The sequence below is a fragment of the Gavialis gangeticus genome, unplaced genomic scaffold (genome assembly GCF_001723915.1).
Source record: "Gavialis gangeticus isolate Ggan-Ray unplaced genomic scaffold, GavGan_comp1, whole genome shotgun sequence".
Classification (NCBI taxonomy): Eukaryota; Metazoa; Chordata; order Crocodylia; family Gavialidae; genus Gavialis; species Gavialis gangeticus.
The window spans coordinates 11,098,675-11,122,668 of record NW_017728993.1 but is presented as its reverse complement, the minus strand read 5'-3'; the positions used below and the strand labels follow the sequence as shown (position 1 = coordinate 11,122,668).

At 43.7% G+C, this 23,994-nt stretch overlaps 1 protein-coding gene across 8 annotated transcripts in view; it reads left to right on the top strand.

Annotated features, from left to right (window-relative positions):
- Positions 1–23,994, top strand: part of FGGY (FGGY carbohydrate kinase domain containing) — a 520,775-nt gene that overhangs the window by 306,466 nt on the left and 190,315 nt on the right. For all 8 annotated transcript variants that reach the window (XR_002094627.1, XM_019501213.1, XM_019501212.1 and 5 more), the window contains one exon: positions 12,316–12,404. Coding sequence is in view for 7 of the 8 variants with exons in the window: in XM_019501213.1 (XP_019356758.1) it covers positions 12,316–12,404 (89 nt within the window). In the remaining variant the exon portion in view is untranslated. The remainder of the gene's footprint in view (positions 1–12,315; positions 12,405–23,994) is intronic.

The window sequence follows — 23,994 nt, the reverse complement described above, 5'->3', positions numbered from 1 at the left end:
AGGAAAGGCTGAAAGCATTAGGATTATTCAGTCTGGAGAAGAGAAGACTGAGGGGGGATTTGATAAAATCTTCACCTGAAGGGTGATTAAAGAGAGGATGGAGATGGACTTTTTTCTGTGTTTTTAAGGGAGAGGACTAGGAGCAGTGGCTTCAAACTGCAGCAGAGGGAAATTTAGGTTGGAGATTAGGAAGAACTTTCTGACTATGAAAGTGGCCCAGCGTTGGAGCAGGCTGTGTAAAGAAGTTGTGGAAGCTCCGTCCTTGGAAGTTTCCAAGAAGAAGTTGGACAGACACTTGTCTGGGATAGTTAGGGACAATTCTGCCTTGAGCAGGGGGCTGGACAGGATAGCCTCATGAGGTCCCTTCCAGCCCCACATTCCTATGAACCTGTGCATTTCTCAATGGACTGTCTATGGATGATTAGAAATCCAGGGTCTTATAACATGCGAGCCCTCCTTTACTTTTATCAGACTTCTTGTGTCATTCAGAATTATATTAGACTTCCTTTGAAATGAGGACAAATCAATGGAGTACAAACGCAATAGAACAGTACATCTCATATGTGGGAAAGTTATAAGAAGATGCAACCAAAATGCTATATATATCCTGCTCAGTAATTAGAGTGCTGGACAAGAGTTGGCTTAACCTGACTGCTGTTTCATGTAGATGCAGCAATTCAAGTCTCATAACATGTGATCTTTTGGGTTCCTCGGTCCTTTCTCTAGCAACTGTACCAACAGTAATTGCATCTCTCTGACTGCTTGTTTAACTGTTAGTTACATTTTATTGAGGGAATAAATTAGGATACAAGTTTACATGAGGTACTGTTTGAATTAATAGAGTAAAATCTTGATGTTGAATCAAGTTCTGCCCCACCACCGTCTTATGATGTCTGAACAATGGGTTCCTTGCACGTACATTTTTGTAAGTAATCCAGTTTGTCAATCTTTCCCTTTCCACTTTATTAATCTGGCTTTGAGAAACTGTATCAAAAGTTAGTGTCTGCAGACTCCAGACAAATGTATGGAAAACTTTTGCTTCACTATTACTTGTCGGTGCAATCTTCTGATTGTTGATTTAACCCCCCACCTCAAATCCAAGCTAGCTTTCAAGTGGTTAGTATACCTTCCAAGGGAAGAGATGGAAGTCCTGTTACTTTAGTAATTTAAATCTAAATAAGAAAAAAACAATCCCCTAAAAGTATAGCTTATGAGTTTATCCTGTACTGGCTGACAGTAGGGAAGGTATAAGATGACTTAACTGTACTTTTCCATTTCCATTGTATCTGATTCAGAGAGGTGAAGTTGAAGATGACCTCATTCACCATGAGGAATGAGATGACTGCAATAGTGTGGGAAGTAGATGAGGGTCCTTTCCTCTGCATAGTTTCTTATTATAATGGACACTTTGGCTGCATCCAGATGAGCAAGCACATGCCTGTTGTGGCATCTCAAAGCGATTTGAGATGCCGCAACAGGCATACTGGGAGTGAAAAAATGTTCCCTGTACTGCATATTTGCAGTATGGACTCTAAACTTGATTCGGGGAAATCCTGGTATAAAAACTGTCTGGGTGTGGGCGAGACTGTGTGGGAGGGGTGGCCTGCTCCCCTGCATGGTGTACACCTCTCTCACATAGTGTCCCCCACACCCACACCACAATCCACCCCCACAAACCCCTCAACCCATCCACAAACCCAATACCCCCAAACCCCTGCACAAGCCCCAAACCATCCCCACAAACCTCACCCCCACAGACCCTACACCCCCCCCCAACCCCCCCCACAACCACTCCCATAAACCCCACCCCCACCTCCTATGCCCCTTTCCTCCCAAATTCTACATCTCCCCATTAATCTCACACCCAGGCATGACTCCAGGAGTGCACCATGCCCATGACACGCAGCCCCAGCCTGGGGAAGCTTCTGATTCTAGGAACCACTTGGGGGATATGATGTGCTGGGGGGTGTGATACGCTGGGACTAGTGGTGGAGGTAGCAGTAAGGGGGAGAAAGAGAGAGAGAGAGGGTTTGGGGATGGGGGAGCTCTCCAGGTAGGAAAGGCCACTAGAGCTGGGTTTCCCCCTGCCCCTGTAGGGCACCATGTACAGGGGGAAACCAGCCTCAAACAGAAGCAGCTTGCCCAGCCCAGTCCCTGAGCCCCAGTCGAGGGCTTTTCAGGAACAGCATGGGGATTGCTGGGGCCTGGGTACAGGTACAGGGAGCAGAACAGCAAGGACTGGCACTGCTCAGAGCCACAATTAGTGGATGGGACAGCTGCAGCTGGACTCATGTCCTCATGCTGGGACAGAGATGCTGCCAGGAGGGAGTGAGTGGGGGCAGGCAGGGGATATGGGTCAGGAGTGAGGGGTACTGGGTTGTGGGTTGGGAGTGAGGGACATGGGCAGGGGCAGGGCACTGGCATCCCAGTGCTGCTGAGCACCCCAGCTCCTGGTGAGCAAAGGGGGCAGGGGCAGCTCTAATTTTTCTGTGATAAAAAAACAAAAGCAAATGCCAAAGTGTATAGATATTTAGAATTTGTTTTATTATGATGGTAGAGGCATTGGTAGGCTTCCAAATTGCTTTAAAATTGTAAATATATCAATAAAACATTGCCCAACTGATTTCTCTATATATAGCAGTGCTTCATTTTAATTGCAGAAGAGCAGTGATTTGGGGTATTTTAATGAGAGAATTTGGGTTTTTTTATCAGAGAATTTGCCATTTTTAAACAGGGAACACCAGGATCTTGACAGGTGAGGCAAGTGATGGGACCCAAGCAGAGGAGCCTACCCAGGGCCAGAACTGGGGATGCAGCTGGAGGGCTGACAAGCTGGCTTCTTCTGGCCATTTGGGGCAGGGAGAGCACACTTTGACAGTTAAAAGTGGGGCACCACAAGGAGCACATCTTCTGGGTGATAGGTGCTCAGATGGCAGGGCAGAGGCACCAGAAGACATGACAGCAGTGCCTCACAAAGGCCAACTGTACAGTCACAGCCCACTGGCAGCTGGCCCAGAGATGCAGGTGGCTCTGCTACAGTGCCCATACCACAGTCCATGCAGCTATGTGGTCCCCAGCTGGGTATGGCAGGTGCACAGCCATGGGACCTCAGGTTCAAGGAGGTGGATGCTGTCCTGGGTGGCAGCAGATCACAACCAGGCAGCTGCCCCAATTGCCAGGCTGCTGCAGTCGGTAGAGGAGGCAGGGGCCACTCTAGGTTAGCACTGCTTCAGCAGTCCAGCTGGCACAAGAAGCTAGTGTCCCCAGTTACCAACTAGCAGGGCCTCAGAAGCTGGCCCCAGCCTCTTGCTCCCCTTGGCTGAAGATCTGGATGGAGCTGAGCAGGGTCAGTTTGCCCCAAGTGGCACAATTTGCTCCACACCAAAGTGCATGTTCAAGCCTGTGTGCTAAGGCACAAATCCCCAGCACAAATTTGTGCCACTGCTATTTGAGTGTCTGCAAGCACATATGCCTACATGTGTGGATGTGCCCTTTGGGAATATTTTTATAGGAAGATGTCACTTACTCCCTTCCAAACCGTAACTGGCTCCAGCTCCTCTGGTTTGCTCATCCTTCTTTTGCTTTTTCATTTTGTTGGATTTGTTTACATCTTCTTAAATTTCTCTTCTCTTGATCTGCCTTCATTGCCCACTCTTTCTCTCTTCCTATATTTCGTATGGAACAAAAAAAGAAACAGAAATCTGAAACGGTAGCTTAATAATTTAAGCCTTGGGTATGTCTGGTAACGCAGTATAAAATCTTTCATTTCTAGATCACATTTCACATTCAGTCTAACTTAGTTAGAATCACAGAATCATAGAAAATTAGAGTTGGAAGGGACCTCAGGAGGTCATCTAGTCCAACCCTCTGCTCAAAGAAGGACCATCTCTATCTAGATCATCCCACCCAAGACTTTGTCAAGTTGGGCCTTAAAAACCTCCAAGGATGGAGATTCCACCACCTCTCTGGGTAACCCATTCCAGTCCTTCAACATCTTCCAAGTGAGAGAGTTTTTCCTAATATCTAACTTAAACCTCCCTTTCTGCAACTTGAGACTGTTGCTCCTTGTTCTGTCCTCTGCCACCACTGAGAACAGTCCAGCTCCATCCTCTTTGGATCCCCCCTTCAGGTAGTTAAAGGGTGATATTAAACCCCCCTCAGTCTGGTCTTCAGACTAAATAAACACAGTTCCCTCAGCCTTTCCTCATAAGTCATGTGCCCCCAGCCCCTTCACTATTTTCTTTGCTCTCCACTGGACTCTCTCCAACATGTCCGCATCCTCTCTGTAGTGGGGCGCCCAAAACTGGACACAGTACTGCAGATGTGGCCTCACCAGTGCAGAATAGACAGAACAATAACTCTCCTTGATCTGCTGGCAACGCTCCTACCAATGCAGCCCAGTAGGCTGTTAACCTTCTTGGCAACCATGGCACACTGCTGACTCATATTAATGTTATTGTTCACTATATACCCCAGGTCCTTTTCTACACAGCTGTTGCTTGGGGTTTTTCCATCCTAAGGGCACAACTTTGCACTTGTCCTTGTTGAACCTCATGAGATTTCCTTTGGCCCAAACTTCCAATTAATCTAAGTCATCCTGAATCCCAGCCCTACTCTCCAGTGTATCTACTACACCCCCGGCTTGGTATCATCTGTGAACTTGCTGAGCATGTACTCCATCCCATCTTCCAGATCATTAATGAAGATATTGAACAAAACCACCCCCAGGACTGACCTCTGAAGTATTCCACTTGATACTGGCTGCCAGCTAGACGTTGAGCTGTTGATTACTACCAATTGAGCCCAACAATCCAGCCAGCTTTCTATCCACCTTACAGTCCATGCATTCAACACATACTTTATCAGTTTGCTTGCAAGAATGCTGTGGGAGATGGTATCAAAAGCCTTGCTATAGTCAAGGTATATTATATCCACTGCTTTCCCTGCATCCACAGAGCCAGTCTTGTCATCCTAGAAGGCAATCAGGTTGGTCAGGCATGACTTGCCCTTGGTGAATTCAGGCTGACTATTCCTGATCACCTTCTTCTCCTCCAAGTGCTTAGAAATGGATTTCTTGAGGACCTCCTCCATGATTTTTCCAGGAGTTGAGGTGAGGCTGACTAGTCTGTAGTTCCTTGGATCCTCCTTCTTCCCTTTCTTAAAGATGGGCACTATATTTGCCCTTTTCCAGTCACCTTTTTCCAGTTGTCCAGTCACCATAAGTTTTCAGAGATAATGGCCAGAGGATCTACAATCATATCAGACAACTCCCTCAGCACCATTGGATGCATTGCATCTGGCTCCATGGACTTGTACACATCCAGCTTTTCTAAATAGTCCCTATCCTGTTCTTTCACCACTGTTGGCTGCTCACCCTGTCCCCAAACCGTGCTTCCTGGTGCAGTAGTCTGGGAGCTGACCTTGCTTGTGAAGATCGAGGTAGAAAAGGCATTGAATACTTCAGCCTTTTCCTCATCGTCTGTCACTAGGTTGCCTTCCCCATTCAGCAAGAGACCCATACTTCCCCTGACCTTCCTCTTATTGCTAACACACTTGTAGAAACCCTTCTTGTAGAAACCCGTTCAGTTGCACCTGAATGATGTCTTCTGTTAGTCTGTGCAAAATTAGTTGGGTAGTCTATACATAGTTCACAACAGGTAGGTGTCCATGATACAATATCTTAGAAAATGAGGGTTGGAAGGGACCTCAGGAGGTCATTTAATCGAACCCCCTGCTCAAAGCAGGACCATCCCCAACTAGATCATCCCAGCCAGGACTTTCTCAAGCCAGGCCTTAAAAACTTCCAAGGATGAAGACTCGACCACCTGATACCACCACTGCAAATGACATGAACTAAGACCCTTGCTTGAAGTCACAGTGTACTGAATGAGAAATGAACAGGCAGCCTGACTGACATACTCCATAAGCCATAGCATACTCCTGGTACAACATGGTGCTGCAAGGACAATGGAGGAAATAAATGCATTGTTTGTCTGTGCGTGCATAACAGCTCTTCTGTAGTAAATAGGAATTCAGTCCCTCGAGTTGCTAATCTGACCATTAGTTGATATGTGATTAAATTAATTTGGTGTCTGTGAATACTTGTTCATTTGTCTTTTAAAGTTGCCTGCTCTGAATGGCAGTCAAGGATGAAATAGAAAAGAAAAGAAAAGAAAATGTTCTCACAAGCATACGGAAAAACTTTGGATGATAGGTAAGAAAGATTAGCTTTTCCTAGGTTCAGTCAGATAACTCTAAATGTAAACTTGGTTGAAAGTACTCTAAGTTGTCCAAGGTGATGTTTCTAGTCATTCACAGTAATTAGTTAATGCTGGCCTATTTTCTGCTTGCAGACAGTCTTTGAGCATGAAGCTATTTCCTCAGCTCTACTTATTATTCCAAAGATTTTGATAAATGATTCTGAAATATTTTTAACTGCAATGATCATAAATAGTATTCTGAGAGAATTTGCTGCTCAAGCCGTGTCTGCTGGTGGATATTGATTTGATGCATTGCATGGTGGTGGGTCTCTTCCTTCATCGGATAAATGCAGTTATTTCCGATGTGTGTACACATGCGTGTGAATCGAACATTTGCTTTCCATGAATATTTATGCATGCTATTTTGCTGTCCACTTGCTGCAAATATTTGTTTCTGCACAGCTCAAGTGCATGATTGCTTATGGGTGGCAAACACAAAGTGGGTGTAAGCATAAACAAAGCAAATTGATTTAAAACATGGAGTTAAAATGTGTTTGTCTGGCTATACAATTATTCAGTTAGGCATTTTGTTTTTTCTTCCCAGGGTAGGATAAAAAAAAAATCCAAATTTATTCATTCCTGGCTGAACAATTATATTGTGGCTTTTGCCCAAACTAAAGGACATGTGTTATGTTTTTCTTATAATAATGACAATGCAGTTTAGCTATTTCCAAAAAAAATACTTGCTCCATGATATCAGCAGTGCCCTCACACTTTCTGGTTCTGGTTGGGTGGGAGAGGTTGGACTGGGAGTGGGTGTTTCTTTGCTAATTGTGTCCAAATTAAATGCATCCATTCTAAAGTAGTGCTTTCACACCTCATTTATTACTGGGGGAATAAGGGCAAAGCAGATCCTCCCTTTAGCTAGAATCACTTCGTGCAGCAAACAGCCAAGATATAATTCCTTTGCCATTAATAACCAAGATTGATGGCTCTAGAATGATTCTTTTACTTTTTCTGGCAGACTGCCCAAGGACCTTGCTGTGTGTTAGTGTTCACTTCTTCATTTATGGCTGCCTTTTTATACATCATTATTCCCACTGTCCGCTCTTGTCGTGCAAGTGCTAACCAAATTGAGAAAGAATGCACAGCATCTATTAAACAGGCTTTTTGTTGGCCCTAGGAGGGTGGAAAACAGCTGATACGATGGTGGTGTTTGCATGGGAGTGGCTCCTTTATTCATGTTCTCTGGGCTGCTCTCTTGGCATCGAAGATGGCTGAAAAGTTAAAGCCTTGCTAGAAAACAGGCTGACTTCATGTAAAGTAGAAATGGCTTTGAGCTGCTGAGTTCTGATCTGGATACGAAATAAACTGTTTGGTATTTTTTTGACAAAGCGGTTGCGTTTTTTTTAAACAGAACATGTTGAATTACCAAAAGAAATGTCGCAGTGTAGTGACTGGTATGTACTAGGCACAGAAAGGGATGACATTTTTACCAGAAACAGACTCTCGGACCCAGAATGGCTTCTAGCCCAGGAGTTACAGCACTCAGCTGGGATGTGCAAGACTCACATTAAAGAACCGGATTCAGACTTAACCTCAGTTTCCCTCCTCTCAGGTGGGGGAACAAAGCACTAGGCTATTGAGTTGGCCTCTGTTGCTAGTTGAATGACTGTTTTGCTGTTTTTATTTAGTTTTAACAAAGCGGAACAGCTCCAACAGAAGATAGTAGATGTAAGTCACTATAAAATGGCAAGTAGACTAACAGTTAAAGCAGTCACCCAGCATGTAAGAGACTATTCTCCTGTGTGGTCTGAACAACACAAAGCAGGATCACCCAGGTGAATGCCCACACCATTGGACCATCATTTATTCTGGAGTAGGCTGGTCTGTCTCTTTCTCTACAGGACATCTTGGTTTTGTCCCAATGATGAGATGAAAAACTTTTGAAATCTTGCAGATTTCCAGGGGATGACGAAACCCATTCTCACCCATTTCGATTGTCTTTCACACACGCCATATCTTGGAGGTGTTTGATCTTGTACATTTAATATTAGCTAGTGAGATGACAGGAAGTTCAGGTTGAAACACTGGTTTGGCTCTGGAGCTTCGCTTCTGGCTCATCTCTATTTGGTCACTTGGCCAATAGGGATCTGATGGCAAAGATGATTTGTAATGAGCTATATGATACAGAATCTTCTGCCTCAAGATCACTAGTTTAATCCATATTTCTATGGGTAAGGACCAAAAACTAGTAGTGTGCAAAATGTGATAATTCATTCACATTTAGATTTAAACAATAGCACATGCAAGATGCCCATGCAAGTATTCTAGGTACACTGACACTTCATTGTATAATGCACTTAGCAGCTTTAAAGATCAGATATTTACAGATTAGTTCAGGTCTTTTAGCCAGCCAGTAAATTATCTATGAAACAACTCTTCTCTATCCTCAGTCTCTCAGATCGTGCCCTCACCCTTGTCTCTAAACCCTAGTGGATACACCTCCATAGCACACAAAACGCACAAGTATTATTTGGTTCTTGCTGCCAATCCTGTAAAGACACGGACTGAATGGCAGAAGTACACAGGCCTGCAAGCAGTGTGAAGAAGTGTGTAACTACAGTTAGTCTGTGGATAAATGGGACACCCCGCTATTAAGGACTGAATTCAGTCCACCATGGATCTCAATCCAACATGTTCCATTTGAAAAACTAATTTATAAAAGGGACCTTGGGCTGTCCTTTGCAAGATGCAAAAGTGCTGTCTCAAAGATCTAAATTCAGAATTTCTCTAATTTCCTTGCTTCCCAAGGGGTGCTGAGAATGCTGTATGATCAGCATCTGCGGAGGAAAGAACTTGCTCAGATATGTCATCTCCAGCTTTTCTGAAATCTGGACTGGAGTTGATACTACCCTCTCTGCAGGAGACGCTAAATGTGCAGTAGACTAATTCTACTGCGCATTAGTGCATCATGGCAAAAGCTGTGTCACGAATTAGTCTACTGAATTAGTCTACTGCACAATAGCATCACTAAAAGGACGTATGCTGGTGCTACTGCGCAGTAGTGCTGGTTACTGCACAGTCAGTTAGTACTTGTTATTACAGGTACTAAACCTAATGCGCAGTAACTACGGAGCATTAATGCACATGTAGATGAGTCCTCTGGTAATTGTGACTCATGTCTTTGGGGCTGAAGTAAAAAAAAATGAGGGAAGAAGAGTCCATAGGGCGAAAGAAGTGGCTGAATTTATTTTCTTTGCATGTGATTTTGGAGGGCGAGTCGCAGGATATGAATATAGCATTGAGAATGTTCCTGGAGCTTTTCCACAACACTTCTAATGTGGTTGTGCATTCTTTGACTGTGTCTGAAAATAAAATAGAACTGCAGCAAGTGCAGAAAACATGAGGCTTTTAAATTTGTTCGGAAAATGCATCAGGGCATGATATGATTTTGTCTATACTAGCTAGTGATGACAAAGCATGAAGATGACAAAGAATGAATCATTTGGATGTTCATGAAACAACATATTATAGGGTCACTAATTTGTGGCTTTTGGGAATTCTTGAAGTAATGAAATCAGGATCCAGCGAATATCTTTGCTAAATTGTTAGGTTTGTTTAAGGGGTACATTTAGTATCATCTCAGCATCTGTTTTCATAGACACTAGATTAACAGCCAGAAATTCTACTTTTTCAGTTCCTGCAGGGCTACATAGTATGGGACTAGTATTTCATGGTATATATTATCAAAACAACCAGGCTGAATAGCCTTTAGATGAAAATATAAAGGGCCAGGTTGTAGCCTTGGTTACAAAGCCCGTTTAAAAAATGAAATGGCTAGCTGCCACACCCCTTTAGGAGCAAAGTTAGAACCAAATGGTTTAAAACAACCATCCGGCACTCATACTTTTTAAGCTATGAGTCTACAAGTGACCTTTTATATCCAGAAGTCATTGGGCACATAGTACTTTGCATGAACATTAGAGAGTTGTAATTAGAGAAAATGCAGAGATGGATTTGTTCGATGATCCTCAACCAAAACGATGCTCTTGTTGTCATTGTTTACACGGCTGTGACATACGCCACGGCCAGGTGTTCCTTTCTACTGGTAAGACTTTCAGGGTTTCAGTATAATGACTAACATATCCCAGGAGCCAGCGCCATACATGTGTTGCTGTCATCTGGCTGGAGAGCTACACGGTCAGGCTCTCCAACCAGAGGGTGCAATAGGGCCACCTCCATCTTTAGGGGAGCCCCTTAATTGACAGCCTGCCCTTTCCCCTGCCTGGGAAGGGAGCAGGCTGTCAGTTGGCAATTGGCAGCTGATAAAAAGCAGCAGCTGCCATAGAAAGCCCCAAGAGGGATCCAGTCCCTGGAGAATGCCCCCCCCCACAATCCTGCCACCCCTCTGGGTGGAACCCAAAGGCATGTAGGATGTGGGGGATGGTTCCCCCAAGGCTGCAAGCCTCCCCAAACCTGGAGAGCCTTGCTGCCCACCTCCCCGACCGCTACTTGCTGTCCCCGCATGCCTCTGCAAGCACCTGGAGTGTGGGGTGGGGGTTCATTCTCCCCAGGGGCAGCCCTTTGGGGCTCTCGCAGTGCTCCTGCCACAGGAAGGCAATGCCACCCGCCCTGCAAATCCAATGATTAGTTGGAAGGGAAAATGGGGGAGGCATATTCCCATGCAGGGGTCCCAGACAGCCTGCCCAAAGGGGGGTCAGAGAGGGCGGGAGGGAGAGAAGAGGACTGTGGGTGTCCTCCACATCTCAAGAGACCTGGGTGTCCATTTAATTTAGATCGGGAGGAGGGAGATATCTTTGGAGGTAAGAGGCTTAACTGCTTGTGGAGGACCCGGTTTTCTTCTGCGAGAAAGGCCTCAAATGGCATCTCTCCCAGTACAAATGTGGCACCTGTTCATGGCCTGAGTTTCTGGGGGTACATTTTTTTCACTATTGTTAACATTATACACTGCCCTTCAGTAAGTTTTGGGGTCTTGCAAGACTGCGTTGTGACACCACAGAACATAATCTAAACCTAGATGGCGCTCCGAGGCTGAATGCAGTGCTTGTTTAACTGAAACTAAAAACACGCTTTATATTTTAGGATGTAGACTTTGTAGACTTTTTCCTCTGTGTGTAGGGGATTTTAAGTAGTGGAACCCTGAGCTTGGTTGGGACCTCTGAGTGCTGCTGTAATGCAAGTGATAAAATAGTGATGGCATTAGTGGTGCTTGTGCTTTACTAAATTTGTGAAGGAACCTGGCACTCCCGTGAGCCAGCCACAGTAAAAACAGGGGCTATTAAAACCTCTCCCTTCAGTTCTGTCAAAATGCCTCTGTCCTAACCCATAACAACCTCAGCATCCAAGTCCCTTGCTAACCTTCTGTCCCAAAAGATTTGTTGCTATTGCCAGCTCTCACCATTTTATTTCTAATCTTGCACGTGCTTCTGGAGTCAAACAGATCTACAAGAATATCGGTTCTCATTTGTAAAAATGGGTATGGAGGAAAGCCAAAAACAGGGAAGTCCAAAGATCCAACAGCAAAAAGACAAATAAAGAGAGACCAAATTTACCTTGATTTCAAATCTTGTGATTTGGTTGGGGTTTTCTTTTCCCTTTTAAGCTGACTCGTGACTTTTTCGAGACCTGATTCTTGAACGCTCCCGGTTGCCAACAACAAGCTCCTGGTGCTACGTTAGCTAAATTATTGAAGCAAGAGGTAGCCATTGATGGGCCACTGTTATAAGGAAGTGAGTCTTGCTCTTTATCAGTGTCGACTCTACATTTTAATAGACAGCTCTTCAAAAACTCTGTTCCCATTCACAGTTGTGCTTTCCCGTTAAGTATTGTTTAAAGTCCCGATGGCAAACCTAGCAGTCGCTTTCAGGATGCCTCTGTGAACCCAAACTCGGGGGAAGTGTTTTCTTCTTAGCACCACCTGGCTGGGTGCTTCAAGCCGTAAATCATTGTAAAGGGAGTGGAGTAACCATAGGTTGAAAGTTCAGCTCCACGTTTGGAAAAATGCTTGTCTTTACATAACGGGCAGATAACTTAGGAAGTTCTTTAAAAATACTGGCAGATCTCATGTTTGCATCTTTTACCTTTTTGTTAGAACTTGCGAGAGTCTTGCTGGGAAAAAGCTGGCTACTTCTTTGATCTTCCCGATTTCTTATCGTGGAAAGCAACAGGTGTCACTGCAAGGTATGTTAATAATAGCTGCATGATTTGTTTTTCTTCATCTATTTTCCTGTGTATGTTTCTGCTTTAATTCATTTTGACTGAACATGTTGTATGTACATCTGTATGTGATTTAGCTTGTTCAAAAACATCTTGAACCTATCTCCTGCTTCCATTGTACATTCCTAAACACAATTGTTCCTATGAGCACTGTAACTCTCAGATACAGTATGTTGCTACAAATGTCAGTTAATTGGCCTCATACTCCATTTTGGAACGTAAGCAGAATTGCTTTTGCTGTTTTAAAATACGCTGCTTGTCATGCTCGGAAATCTGTTTTTATTGACAGATTGCCGCATTTTCCGACAGAAAAACAAAACAAAATAGCTTTTACCATGTGCATGAGATCCAATGATCCTTATTAAAAGTAAATGGCAGTTGTATCACTTCTGAAAAGCATCTTTGCAAAATTCATCTTTTATTAAATGAACCTCATCTAGCAGATTGTGTCCTGTGTATGCTAGGGTGATCTGTTAAGTCTGTGTCTGTACGACACATTTACCCATGTAAAGTTAGTGAGTGAGTAGGGTGGGTCCAAGCTTAGTTTTGCCTTGTTCCTGTTTTTTGCCCCTCAAGAATAACGGGCAGGTCCCTCATACTCCGTATTCAAGCTGGGATTTTGTCTCCCTGCTTTCTTGACAATTGGCAGCTATGATTAGGTATCTTACTTCCGAGAGCAGAACAGGGCACAGTTCATTTAAAAAATGGCGAAGTGTATGGGTTGTGTAAGAGCTTGTTCTCTGTAAAGCAGTAGCTCCCTTGTGCTGGATGGATCAAGATCTCATTATGCTAAGTGTTGTACAGGCACAACTTCTGAGTGCTGACACCTTAAATAGTGCTGTCAGTAGCACCCATGTCTAACGAGTCTCAAGCATCTGAATCCTATGGCTCCAAAGTCAGATGTCCTGCATGGCAGCGTTTTGTGCAAGAAACCCTGGCTTTCAGTGGTATCCACTAGCTTTCTGGCTCTGGGCTGGGCCAGGGAAGACACTGCTGGTTTTTGCTACTGTTCTTCCCAGTGCCAGTATGCTAGAGATGCCCTGAGCAAGGTATGAGCCAGTGCTCGCTGCTACAGAGAAAGCTTTGTGAGGCCAGATGGGCTCATGGGCTGCAGATGTTTGGTTTCCTGGGGACAAGCAGCAAGGAATGCCTGTGCCACGCATGCTTTGGCGCATGGCAGGTTACCCGGGTGAGGTATGGGAGGCTGGGCCAGCAACCTTACCTGGGGGATGGAGGAGCTGCAGCCACGATGCTTCTGCAGCTGGGAACCTGGCCGGCAGCTGGAGTGTGGCTCTGGCCGGCCAGACTCTGGTTTTGGGCAGTGTGCACTGCCACCAGGTACGCTGCCTCACTTCTGTTCCATGCAGGTTTTTTTGACCTTGGGATCATGCAGGGTCAAAGGAAAAAAACCCCCCAGGGCTGCAAGGTAGCAGTGCAAGGAGTGCCTGAATGTGGGGTTTGTGGCACCGCAGACCCATCTGCAGCGCCACATACTGTATGGCTGTGCTTGTCTAGATGCAGCCATGAGGGCTAAAAAGAGGTATGTGCTTTTTTAACTATTGTTTAGCTATATGTCCTTGGATTCAACTAATGCCTCTGTTTCGCAGAGACCTGAGGAAGAATGTCTTGCATTCAAAAGCTTGTCTAAATTTATCCTAGCTAGCAGGTGGTCCAGTAAAAGGTATCACCCTAGGCATCCCATAATTGTGGGACCATCATGACTACAATATCATTCGTACGCTATCCATTTAACAGGACAGAATCAGTCATTTTGAGCTGTGCCTCAATGATATACATGCTCGCTGACCACCTGAAGAAGTATGCAAGCAGAACAGGAGCTGTTGTTGTGCTAAAAGATTTGGGAAGTCAGTACCGTCTACGTGACTTTAGATTAGAATAGATCAACGCATTTTTTGAACCATGTTTGTAAACCCAACGCAAGTTGATTTTTTTTTTTTCAACACAGAATTATAGAGTCATTTTTAGGGCTGTAGATGACTTTGGATGGAGTTGGGGTCTATTTGGAAAACTATTTATTTTGCTAGAGAAGAGGCTGAAGTAGGGGGTGGTTCAAGTTTCAGTACACTTCAAAGCCCTTTTTCTCTGTCCCTGTCCCCGCTCTCTGCCTTCTCCCCCAGCTCAGTGCTGATAGGTATGCTCCATGTATGAGATCCTCCCCCACCCCCTCCTTTTTTTTAATTGTTCCTTCTTCTGAGGAACAACCACCCTCCGTGTCTGGCACATTCAGACCCAGAAGCTAGCTATTTGTGCTGTAACTTACTCTTAACCCCACCAGGATACAGCCAAACAATTTTGGAAGTAGGAGACTGAAGTCTCTGGTGTTTCATATGTTGAACCAGTGGTCATATTGCCAAATGACAGTCATGTTGCCAGGGTAGAAGTACAGCAAGAGTTGGTGTAGCTGTCCTCCTTTGGGTATACTTCTCAGAAAGAAATATTTCCTTTAAAAATGAAGTTTCGTGTTTGTGTCTTAATGCTAAACTTCCAGGCTTCTGCAGCTTGGGAGGGTAGATAGAAATGAACAGCAGTGTCTTCCCCCATACTTAAAAAGGAAAACTTCACTGTCATGCTGACTAATCCTTAAGTCTTCTGGGAAGCAAGTAATCAGATTAAATTGCAGGGTTATGCTCTCTTTGGTGCTTTCCCACTTGTGACACTCGATGGATCCAAGGGTTTGGTCACAACTTTTACTGTAGTAGAGAGGATGTTTAATAGAATCCAGGATATCCAGATGACACAGTCACTTTGGCATGTTATAGGCTCTTCTTTCCTCCTTTAACTTGCTCCTTAAAACGCATATTTTCTGTTGATTCCCACAAAACCCAGTGGCTGTGCAGCTGGTGTCTTATGATCCCTGCTTCTTACATTAATCATAAGACTGTAGCTCTACTCTCAGGGTTACATTGTGCTCCCCGACCTGTTTGTTATACCTGTCTATGCCTCTTGTCTTGGGTTTCAGAGATTGTTAGTACTTCGAGGCTTGGACAGGACGTTTTTTTGTTAGCTATTTGATCAGTTTCTAGCACAATGAGCCCATTATTCATTACTGGGGCTCAGCTAGAGCACAAATCAATATAATGGTGACAAGGTAGACATCCTATAGACAAACTACAGAATTATACAGTAATGGTCCAGGCATTACAGTAACGCTGTTGTAAACTCATTAGGTGAGATTCGTGACTCCCTCTCTAACTTTTATATGCCAGGAAGAGATGCTGGAAAGGCATAAGGAATCTAAACTCTGGATCCAGCCAGAAGAATTTCCCATTGCAAGAACTGAGGAAGATGTTAGGTTGTCATCCAAGTTCCTCTTGTAAAACTCAGTGTAAGGGGCATGCTACTCTTCATAGTTTGTGGAAGGGCTGAGGTGTTGTTGTAGCGGTGGTGGTGCAGGACATGTCCAAGAGGCAAGGATTTGATAACTTTTTGACTGGACCGACTGCCAGATTGGGAGAGCTGTTGGACAAGCTTTCAGGCCTCAAGTGCTCTTCTTCAGGTCTGAGAGATCAACTGCAGGCTGAACTAAATAGCAGAGAAAGGACACCATGCAACTGCACTTCACAGATAATAACTACTTCTTTCTGGAATGGTTTCCGTCTGCCGCCAGCTACTTTGCCTATTCTATTAGACTACTTTTGTCTTGCAAAGACTCCTTTTGGCAGCATTTCGCTCTGAGTGAAAACTTGCTCCATCCCTCCAAGTAGACTGCTTGTGTATTTCTCTGATACTGAGTTAAAATGAAGATCTTGACATTTTCCAAGTGGTGCCTTGAATCTAGAAAGGTTGAGAACCACCCGTTTAACACTTCATTGCTTTGCTTTTTAACAGATACCAGGCAAGAAAGCTTTGCGTGTTGGTCCAAGTAGAGTGTTTTACTCCACACAAACCATTTTTTTTTTTTAATTTTTCATGAGGAAAAAATAGTTGAACTTTGATTGAGGGTTCCCTTCCCCCTTGGTCTTATGAACAAATTGAAATGCCATTTAGCTGAGTCCTCAATGTGCAAGGCTGAGAGCTTGAATCTGGATGCCTTTGGCCTTTGTGACTTTCCCAATAGCGTGAACCCCTCTACCTGCTACCTAGGATTTTCTCATAATAAAAAAAAACCCAGAACTGTCCTTGCTTACTCCGTCTGTGAAAGGAGGAAGGTCAATCCTGTTCTAAGATTTGCTCAGCTGCCTTTTATCCTTAGTTGTCCTGAGGATGGACACCTTGCATCCAGCACCTCGGAGAGATTAGTTTGAAACCTGCATTTTCATTTCAGTACAATCCAGCTTTTCACGGAGGGTTATTGTCTGGGGATGCTCCTCAAACAAAATCCAGTCATTTGCTCTGATTCTTGGTAGCCATCAATTAGTAAAAAAAGCCTTTGCTCTAAATGGTCCAGACTGCTGATTGCTTTAGATTAAGGCAGACAAGGTTCTTTGGGTAAATGTGATATCTTTCATTAGACCAGCTAAATAGTTGGAAAAATTGTTTGTTGCTAAAACCAACACCCCCGATTGCTTTAGATTAAGGGCATTTTATCAGGTTAAAGCATTTTGTCACCTGGTCATATTTTTAAGACTCATTGCAGGGATATGCTTTCCCCTGGGAAGAATGGGTAACAGTCTTGACATGCAGATTATCACCTGGCTTTTCTCACTAAGGCTGTTGGTGAGGCCGGGGGAAGGAGAAAATTGTTTTTCTCACTGCTCTTAGTAATGCTCTTCAGAGGTTCCTGCACTTGGCTCACGGTGAGTATGATTCACCACCCTGCTCCACCCACCATTTATAACCTCTGATCATTTTTCCTTTGTGTACCGTATTCTGGGTGAAGCTACTTTTAAAAATACTTTTAAATAACTGGTATGGCTACAGGTGACTGAATTATGGAGACAGAACTCTTGCCAGAGGTAAGCCCCATTTCCATTGGGCTCCCCTTCCCTCGTAAAGGACCGCATTGCAAGCAGTGATGGAGCTAGGAAGTCAGATCACTATCCATCCCCAAAATGTTCTCCTGAAGTTCAAGGGTATTTGCTCCAGGGCTTTCTCCAATTATAAGCAATACACTCAGTGCAAAAGCCAAATCTCTGTTGGATTTATCTGGCTGAAGATGAACTGTAGCCAAAGAAAGATTATAGCTGTGGAGGAAGATTTAGAAACATAGGTAAGACTATCAAAGCACCTCTAAGGGAGGTGGAGAGTACACAACATAGCACTGGGAGCTTGTGGAAAAAATGCTATTCCATTGCCTTCTAGACACAGGAAGGTAGCGAAGCGAAGAAATCTTTCTAAAAGCAAGAACTCAGACACTGAGGTTCCCGTGTTTTCATAGTTCACTCAGAAATAAAAATTACATGGCCTTTCTAAAGATGAAGGAAGGATTTCCCATCTTTAGCCCTACCTAGCTAGTAATAGGAAAAATATAACATTTTGTCCAGTGGAGGTCCAAGAGCTATGTGGTGTTACTCTTCTTACAAGCTTAATTATTTTGTTTCTTCATTTGTTAAGGACTTACCCATTTCATGAATTGATCTAAAGGAGCCTCTCCTGTGGCAGCAACTGCTCTGTCCTACTCTAGCTCCGGGGCTCATGGAGTCTCTGAAAAGGATGATGGCTCCATGGAGGCATAGGATGCATTTTCTCTTCTGCGTGGGTTGTAGGAGACCCTTTGCAGATTGTCCACTACTCACATGAATCTCAATGCTATGATTTAATCGGAAGAAAATGCCTTCTCTACATTATATGCTTGTGGAAGTTGTGCAACGTGCACAAGCCCAGAGGAAAATGTGAATGAGTCTCAAGGTGCAGTGCTGAGAAACACTCAACTAATATTAGACTTCTTGTATACCAGTTTTAGACAGGAATTTCTGTGCCCAGACTACATTGAAAGGAGTCAAATTCTCATTCTTTTGTGAGAGATGCTCGTGGCCAGTTCTTCCATCCTGTAAATTGATACGAGTCCTGATGTACACCAACCGAAGATCTGACTCTAAGCAGAGCAAACACAATATACAATTTGGTCCTTTTTTTATTTGGATTAATGGAAAGTCTTAAAACAGCCACAGGGTCCAGTGCCTGTGGCACTAGTTGAGCACTTTGGAGACTTGGGTTTGAATCCTTGCTTCAACTCATTTTGATGTTGGGCAGCTCACTTAGGCCCACCTTTTCAGTGGTATGACGATATCTAAATGCATTTTGAGGTTCTGGGCTTTATAGTCTCCCTTGTACCTCAGTGAGGTGAGGTGGTCAAGTACTATATAATCTATTTTGAGTATCACTTCTAGATGGATTGGCAGTTTTGTGCTAATGATGTGAAAAGAGAGAGACAGCATTTTAGAGAAAAGTTGCCAAGTTTGCTTAGAAGGAGCAAGGAGGAGACTGGTGTAAAATCAGTGATTATCTGAGGAGTGCTTGTGCCTTTTTAAGGGGTGGGGCAACCCTTTTTAGTACGATGTGGTAACTGTAGCAGCCAAGACACCAACCTCTTGGGGCCAGCTGCCTTTCCCTTCCTTCCCGACCCTGCCATGACTAATATATAGTCTGGCTGGCATTGGGGTGGTTGGCTTGCCTTTGTTTATAGTTTGTGCCTACTTCAAAAGATGTCTGGTCTCAAAATCAGGCTTCTCTCTAAAAAGGAAGGGACCTGGGACTGTTTCATAGAGCTGTGCTGATTAGTGCCGCAGTCTGTGTGGCAGGGACAATATTCTCTGTTGCACTGGGGTTGTTTATAAAATGAAACCCAAGACATTGGACACCAACTCATTTGGGAGAAACCGCTAAAAAAGGGGGAAAGGAGGAATTCTCTTAAAGGGCATGGGGTGGTGTTTTCACGTCTCAAGCAGGGCAAACAATGTACCAAGAACTTCCTGTGAGAGAGCCAAGAGCAAATGCTCACATATTTAAACCTTTTCTAAATGAAGAGAGACATCTTTGAGGTAAAGCATTCACACCTGAGGACAGGATGGTAATCCAAGCCGACCTTGACAGGCTCAGAAAATGGGCAGATGAAAACCTGATGACATTCAATACCGAAAAATGCAAGGTGCTCCACCTTGGGAAGAAAAACCCACAGCACGCTTATAGGCTCGGCAGCACTACGCTTGCTAGCACCACGGCTGAAACGGACTTGGGGGTCATGACTGACCACAAGATGAATATGAGCCACCAATGCGATGTCGCAGCTGGTTAAGCGAGCAAAACTCTGGCTTGCATCCATAGATGCTTATCTAGCAAATGCCAGGATATCATCCTCCTCCTGTACTTGGCCTTGGTGAGGCCGCAGCTGGAGTACTGCGTCCAGTTCTGGGCTCCACAATTCAAAAAGGATGTGGAGAAGCTTGAGAGAGTCCAGAGAAGGCACATGATCAGAGAGCAGGAAAACAGACCTTATGATGAAAGGCTGAGTGCCATGGGGCTCTTCAGCCTGGAAAAGCGCAGGCTCAGGGCGGACCTCGTGGCTGCCTATAAGTACATAAGGGGTGTACATCAGGATCTGGGGGAACCCAAGGGATGACAGGGTCAAATGGTCACAAACTTCTCCATGACCATTTCAGGCTGGACATAAGGAAAAACTTGTTTACTGTCCAAGCCACCAAGGCCTGGGACAGACTGCCTCCAGAGGTGGTGCAAGCACCTACTCTGGACTCCTTCAAGAGTCAATTGGACGCTTATCTTGCTGAGATCTTGTAACCCCAGCTGACTTCCTGCCCCTGGGGCGGGGGGCTGGACTCGATGGTCTTCCGAGGTCCCTTCCAGCCCTAATGTCTATGAATCTATGAATCTGCTCCCTCTAATGACTACCCCAGTTCCCTCTGCTTTCAGGTCAGGACCTAGTGATAGAGGGAGGTGAGCCACCGTAGAAGAAGTAACGCATTTCATGCTGATCAGCCAGGGACCTAAGGGAGAAAAGTTTCATGCACAGCTGACAGTGTAGAGAGAGGCTGGAGTATTGTTGTAACCATGGTCCAGGAAGTGTATGGGAGACAAGGCTTTTTTGGTGACACCTTTCATTAAACCAACTGTGTTGCTGGGAGAGCTGTTGGACAAGCTTTCGGGCAGCAAATGCCCTTAGTGTAGAGTGAGGGAGTTAGCTATATTAGTCTGAAGTCAGGTAGAAGGCAGGGCAGTGTGGCATCTTAGAGACTAACTTGTTCAAAAAGGCCTAAGCTTTCACAGACAGCCTACTTTGTCAGACTCTACAATTGGATTTAGCGAATGTGAATAATACTGAGTGGGGGAGTCTGGATGGCTGGCAATTTTCTATCAAGCCTGGTTTTTTTTTACTTCTATGCATTTTGTGAAATGATTGTGTCTATTGTGTAAATTGCAGATGTAATAAGAAGTACTGGCATTGTTTGTCCCTCATATTAGGATGAATTTGGGCTCAGTGTCATTTCTGTTCTTGGCCTCTCTATACTCAAGGAGTCTTTGTTTTTTTTTGAATGAGTCAAAGAATTGGAAGTTTCTCTGTAATTCTCTGCTTCTCTTGTATTTGTGACTTAATATGGTCCCCTTCTTAGGTGACCAGAATAACAGCCATAATCTCTGAAATCCTATTTTAAAATAAGAAAGAGACATAAAGATATAACATTACAGTTACTTGAATGGTGATGGTTAAAAAACACAAACAAAAAAACTGTCTACCTATAATATATCTAGGTCCTTTGTACCCTGGTACTTACATATGTATAAGTGTATATTCTTTAAAGATCTGCATCTTTCATGCCTAAGCTTATGTCTTAAACCCTTTACAAATGCCATCATTTGGGATTCTTTTAATTCGTTTAGATGCGAGCCATAATCTAGACTTTGTGTTTTGCTTCTCTCAACATTCGTTCTTTGTTGTCTTCTTTCTCTCTTCACTGACAGTTCGCTTTGCTATTTCTACTTCTTTCTATCTCTAAAGGAATATCCCCAGGTTAGAAATTGCACCTTATCAGAAGATTTTCATTACTGTTATTACAGCTAACACTTGCTGAGATTTGTATAACTGCAAAATCCGAGAAATACATTATTTTAGTTAGTCAGGTTGTTTGTCCATGCATCTGGCACCAATTGTATCGGAGCAATTTCAACGTTTTCCCTTCAGTTACTTTTCACGTTGATTTCTGTGCGTTTTTCACCAAGCAAGGGGAAGGCGAAACATCATTTAGAAGAGGAAAATATGAATGTAAAGCCACAGAAATTGGCAGGGGTCTTGAAACCTATATATAACCAAACAATTTTAAAAATGACTATTTCAAATTGCCATGACCTATGGTTGTTAGCTATAAAAGTAATCTGAGGGACTTTTGTGTGTTGAATATGAAACTTGTTGACGTGTATTATTAACGTTTTCCAGGAAGTACACAGGCAAACAGGAAACTTTAGCTATTGTTATGATACAAATGTCCTTTACAAAACATCAGTGAGAGAAACCAAGGTATTTTCCAAAAGATCTTCAGACCTTTACTTTCATTTAGCTCCTTAGTCATGTCTAAGCTTATCTGTACAGTGGAGAAATACTCATATTGCAAGTGTTTACATATACATTTTCTTCAAATATTTACTTCTACTTAAAGGTGTTTGGGCTCTTAATTAACGGTGACAGTGTCTGGCCCTTCATTTTGTGTGGTGCTCATTTGCTGTTAGGAAAAAGCCAGCCAGGTCAGAATTGAAAAGGAGTGGGGGCAGGAGCTGTAGTAGATGTATTACTGGCAGCTTGCCACAGAGACACTGAACTCCGAGCCAACCATGAAGTCATTTTGAACTCAGGGAGTCTCACTAATCCAAGGCAATGCGTCTTAATTTGACAAAGCAAGGACTGCTCAATAAGCCACCCCCGCTACAAATGCTGTTAAACAGGGGTGCCTGTAAGTGTAGACTGCGAATGAGAAATGTGGTGATATGAAAGAATCGTCTTGTTTTCTGGTTCGTACTCCCCCAGTCCCAAAGGCAGGCTTGGCTCTGCTCTTCCCTGCAGTTTGGGCTTATGCAGTGGCTTGATGTGAAATTTGAGAAACATATGTAGTTTTCTATTTCAGGAAAATGATCTCAGAGATTGAATGTGTGTGTTGTTGGCTGTTAAACTCTGATCTTGCCTAGTGTGGTAGCGAGGGTATTTCGTTTTGGCATTGGGCAGGCATTCCAAAGCATGTTTTATCAGAATTGTTGTATTCCTGTTTGCTGGTCATTTGGTTCCTTCATCCTTAAGCTGCAGCATCGTGCATCGTAGGAAACATTTAAAGAAATGCTTTGTGGCACCTCCAAAAAGGGTCTTCTACCTTTCATTTTTCCAGAATAGCTATTAACATGCATTTGTGCTGACAAGTGATGCACATGCAGTTTTCCATCAAGGAAAATAAGCCTGAATTTTAAACAACCCTTTCATAGTTTATCCTATGCAGGAGCGGTATATATTGGTAGATGTGCAAATAGTAATTGCTAGCTCCTCTAATGCCCCTCCCCATTAATAAAATCTGCAGAAAGATGGCCAGGAGACTCTGCAGTTTGCTGAAACTTAAGGGAGTGAATTGGAAGAGTGAGGTTGATAAAAGTTCAGATTCTGGTGGAGTGCAGGGAATGAAAGGTGCAACCCCCTGGAGGAGTTTACCTCTTTTCTCCTTTTCCCTGTCTTTGAGCATCATGGCTCTCTTAACATATAGGGATGAGAGTGCAGAGGGTACCTTACTATTCATTTCTTTTGCACCAGCCCCTGAAAACTCCATCAGGGAGAAGTTTGTCATTGCACAATGCAAACTGGCATTCTCCTGAATTCCCATTTGGGTCAAATATTGTAGAAAAAACCTTTGTACAATTACATTTCCATTTGTGACATCTTGTATCCATTCAAGAAAAGCAGAAGTCACTGGTGTTAGCCTGACCTTTCTTCTAGTCTAAACTTTAAATGGATTAGAAAAGAGACATATGTCTCTTGGGTCACTTTCAGCAATAGTCACGTTTTATGGGTGTATACATAATGCATGGCCTCACAGTAAATTGCTAAATTCAAACTTCTAAGCACAATGATAACAATCCAAAAGCATCTCAACAAGCAAACAAAAGGGAAATACATAGCATATGATTTATTTGTTGTGTGCTGACTTAGACATAATTGTTTAAAGAATTACAGGCCATTTACATTAATTAATATATGGCAACATGTTCTGAATACACTCAGATGGGGAGAGGGATTCCTATCTTTGTTCTTAAACATTTTCCCCCTGTAATGCCTTGTGTGGGTGGGGGCCTTAATGAAGAAGGTCTTAAAATATCCCTTCCAGGTAAGTGGCATTCCCATTCCATGGCTGGGGGAATTGAGGCATTGAAATTTAAAGGCGAAATTTGCCAAACTTGCAAAAAGGATTTGGTTATCTAACTCTCATAGACTTTCAAGGGCAAGTAAGTGCCCACCTGCCTTAGGCTGGAATATAAACTACTACTCCTGACTCCCAAACCTATCTTCTCACTGCCAGACTATCCCTCTTATTTCTTGTACCATAGCAGAAGATGGAAGTCACAATAGCCTGTCTTAGAATGAGATTCCCTTATAAATGTCCTGCCTTCTTTT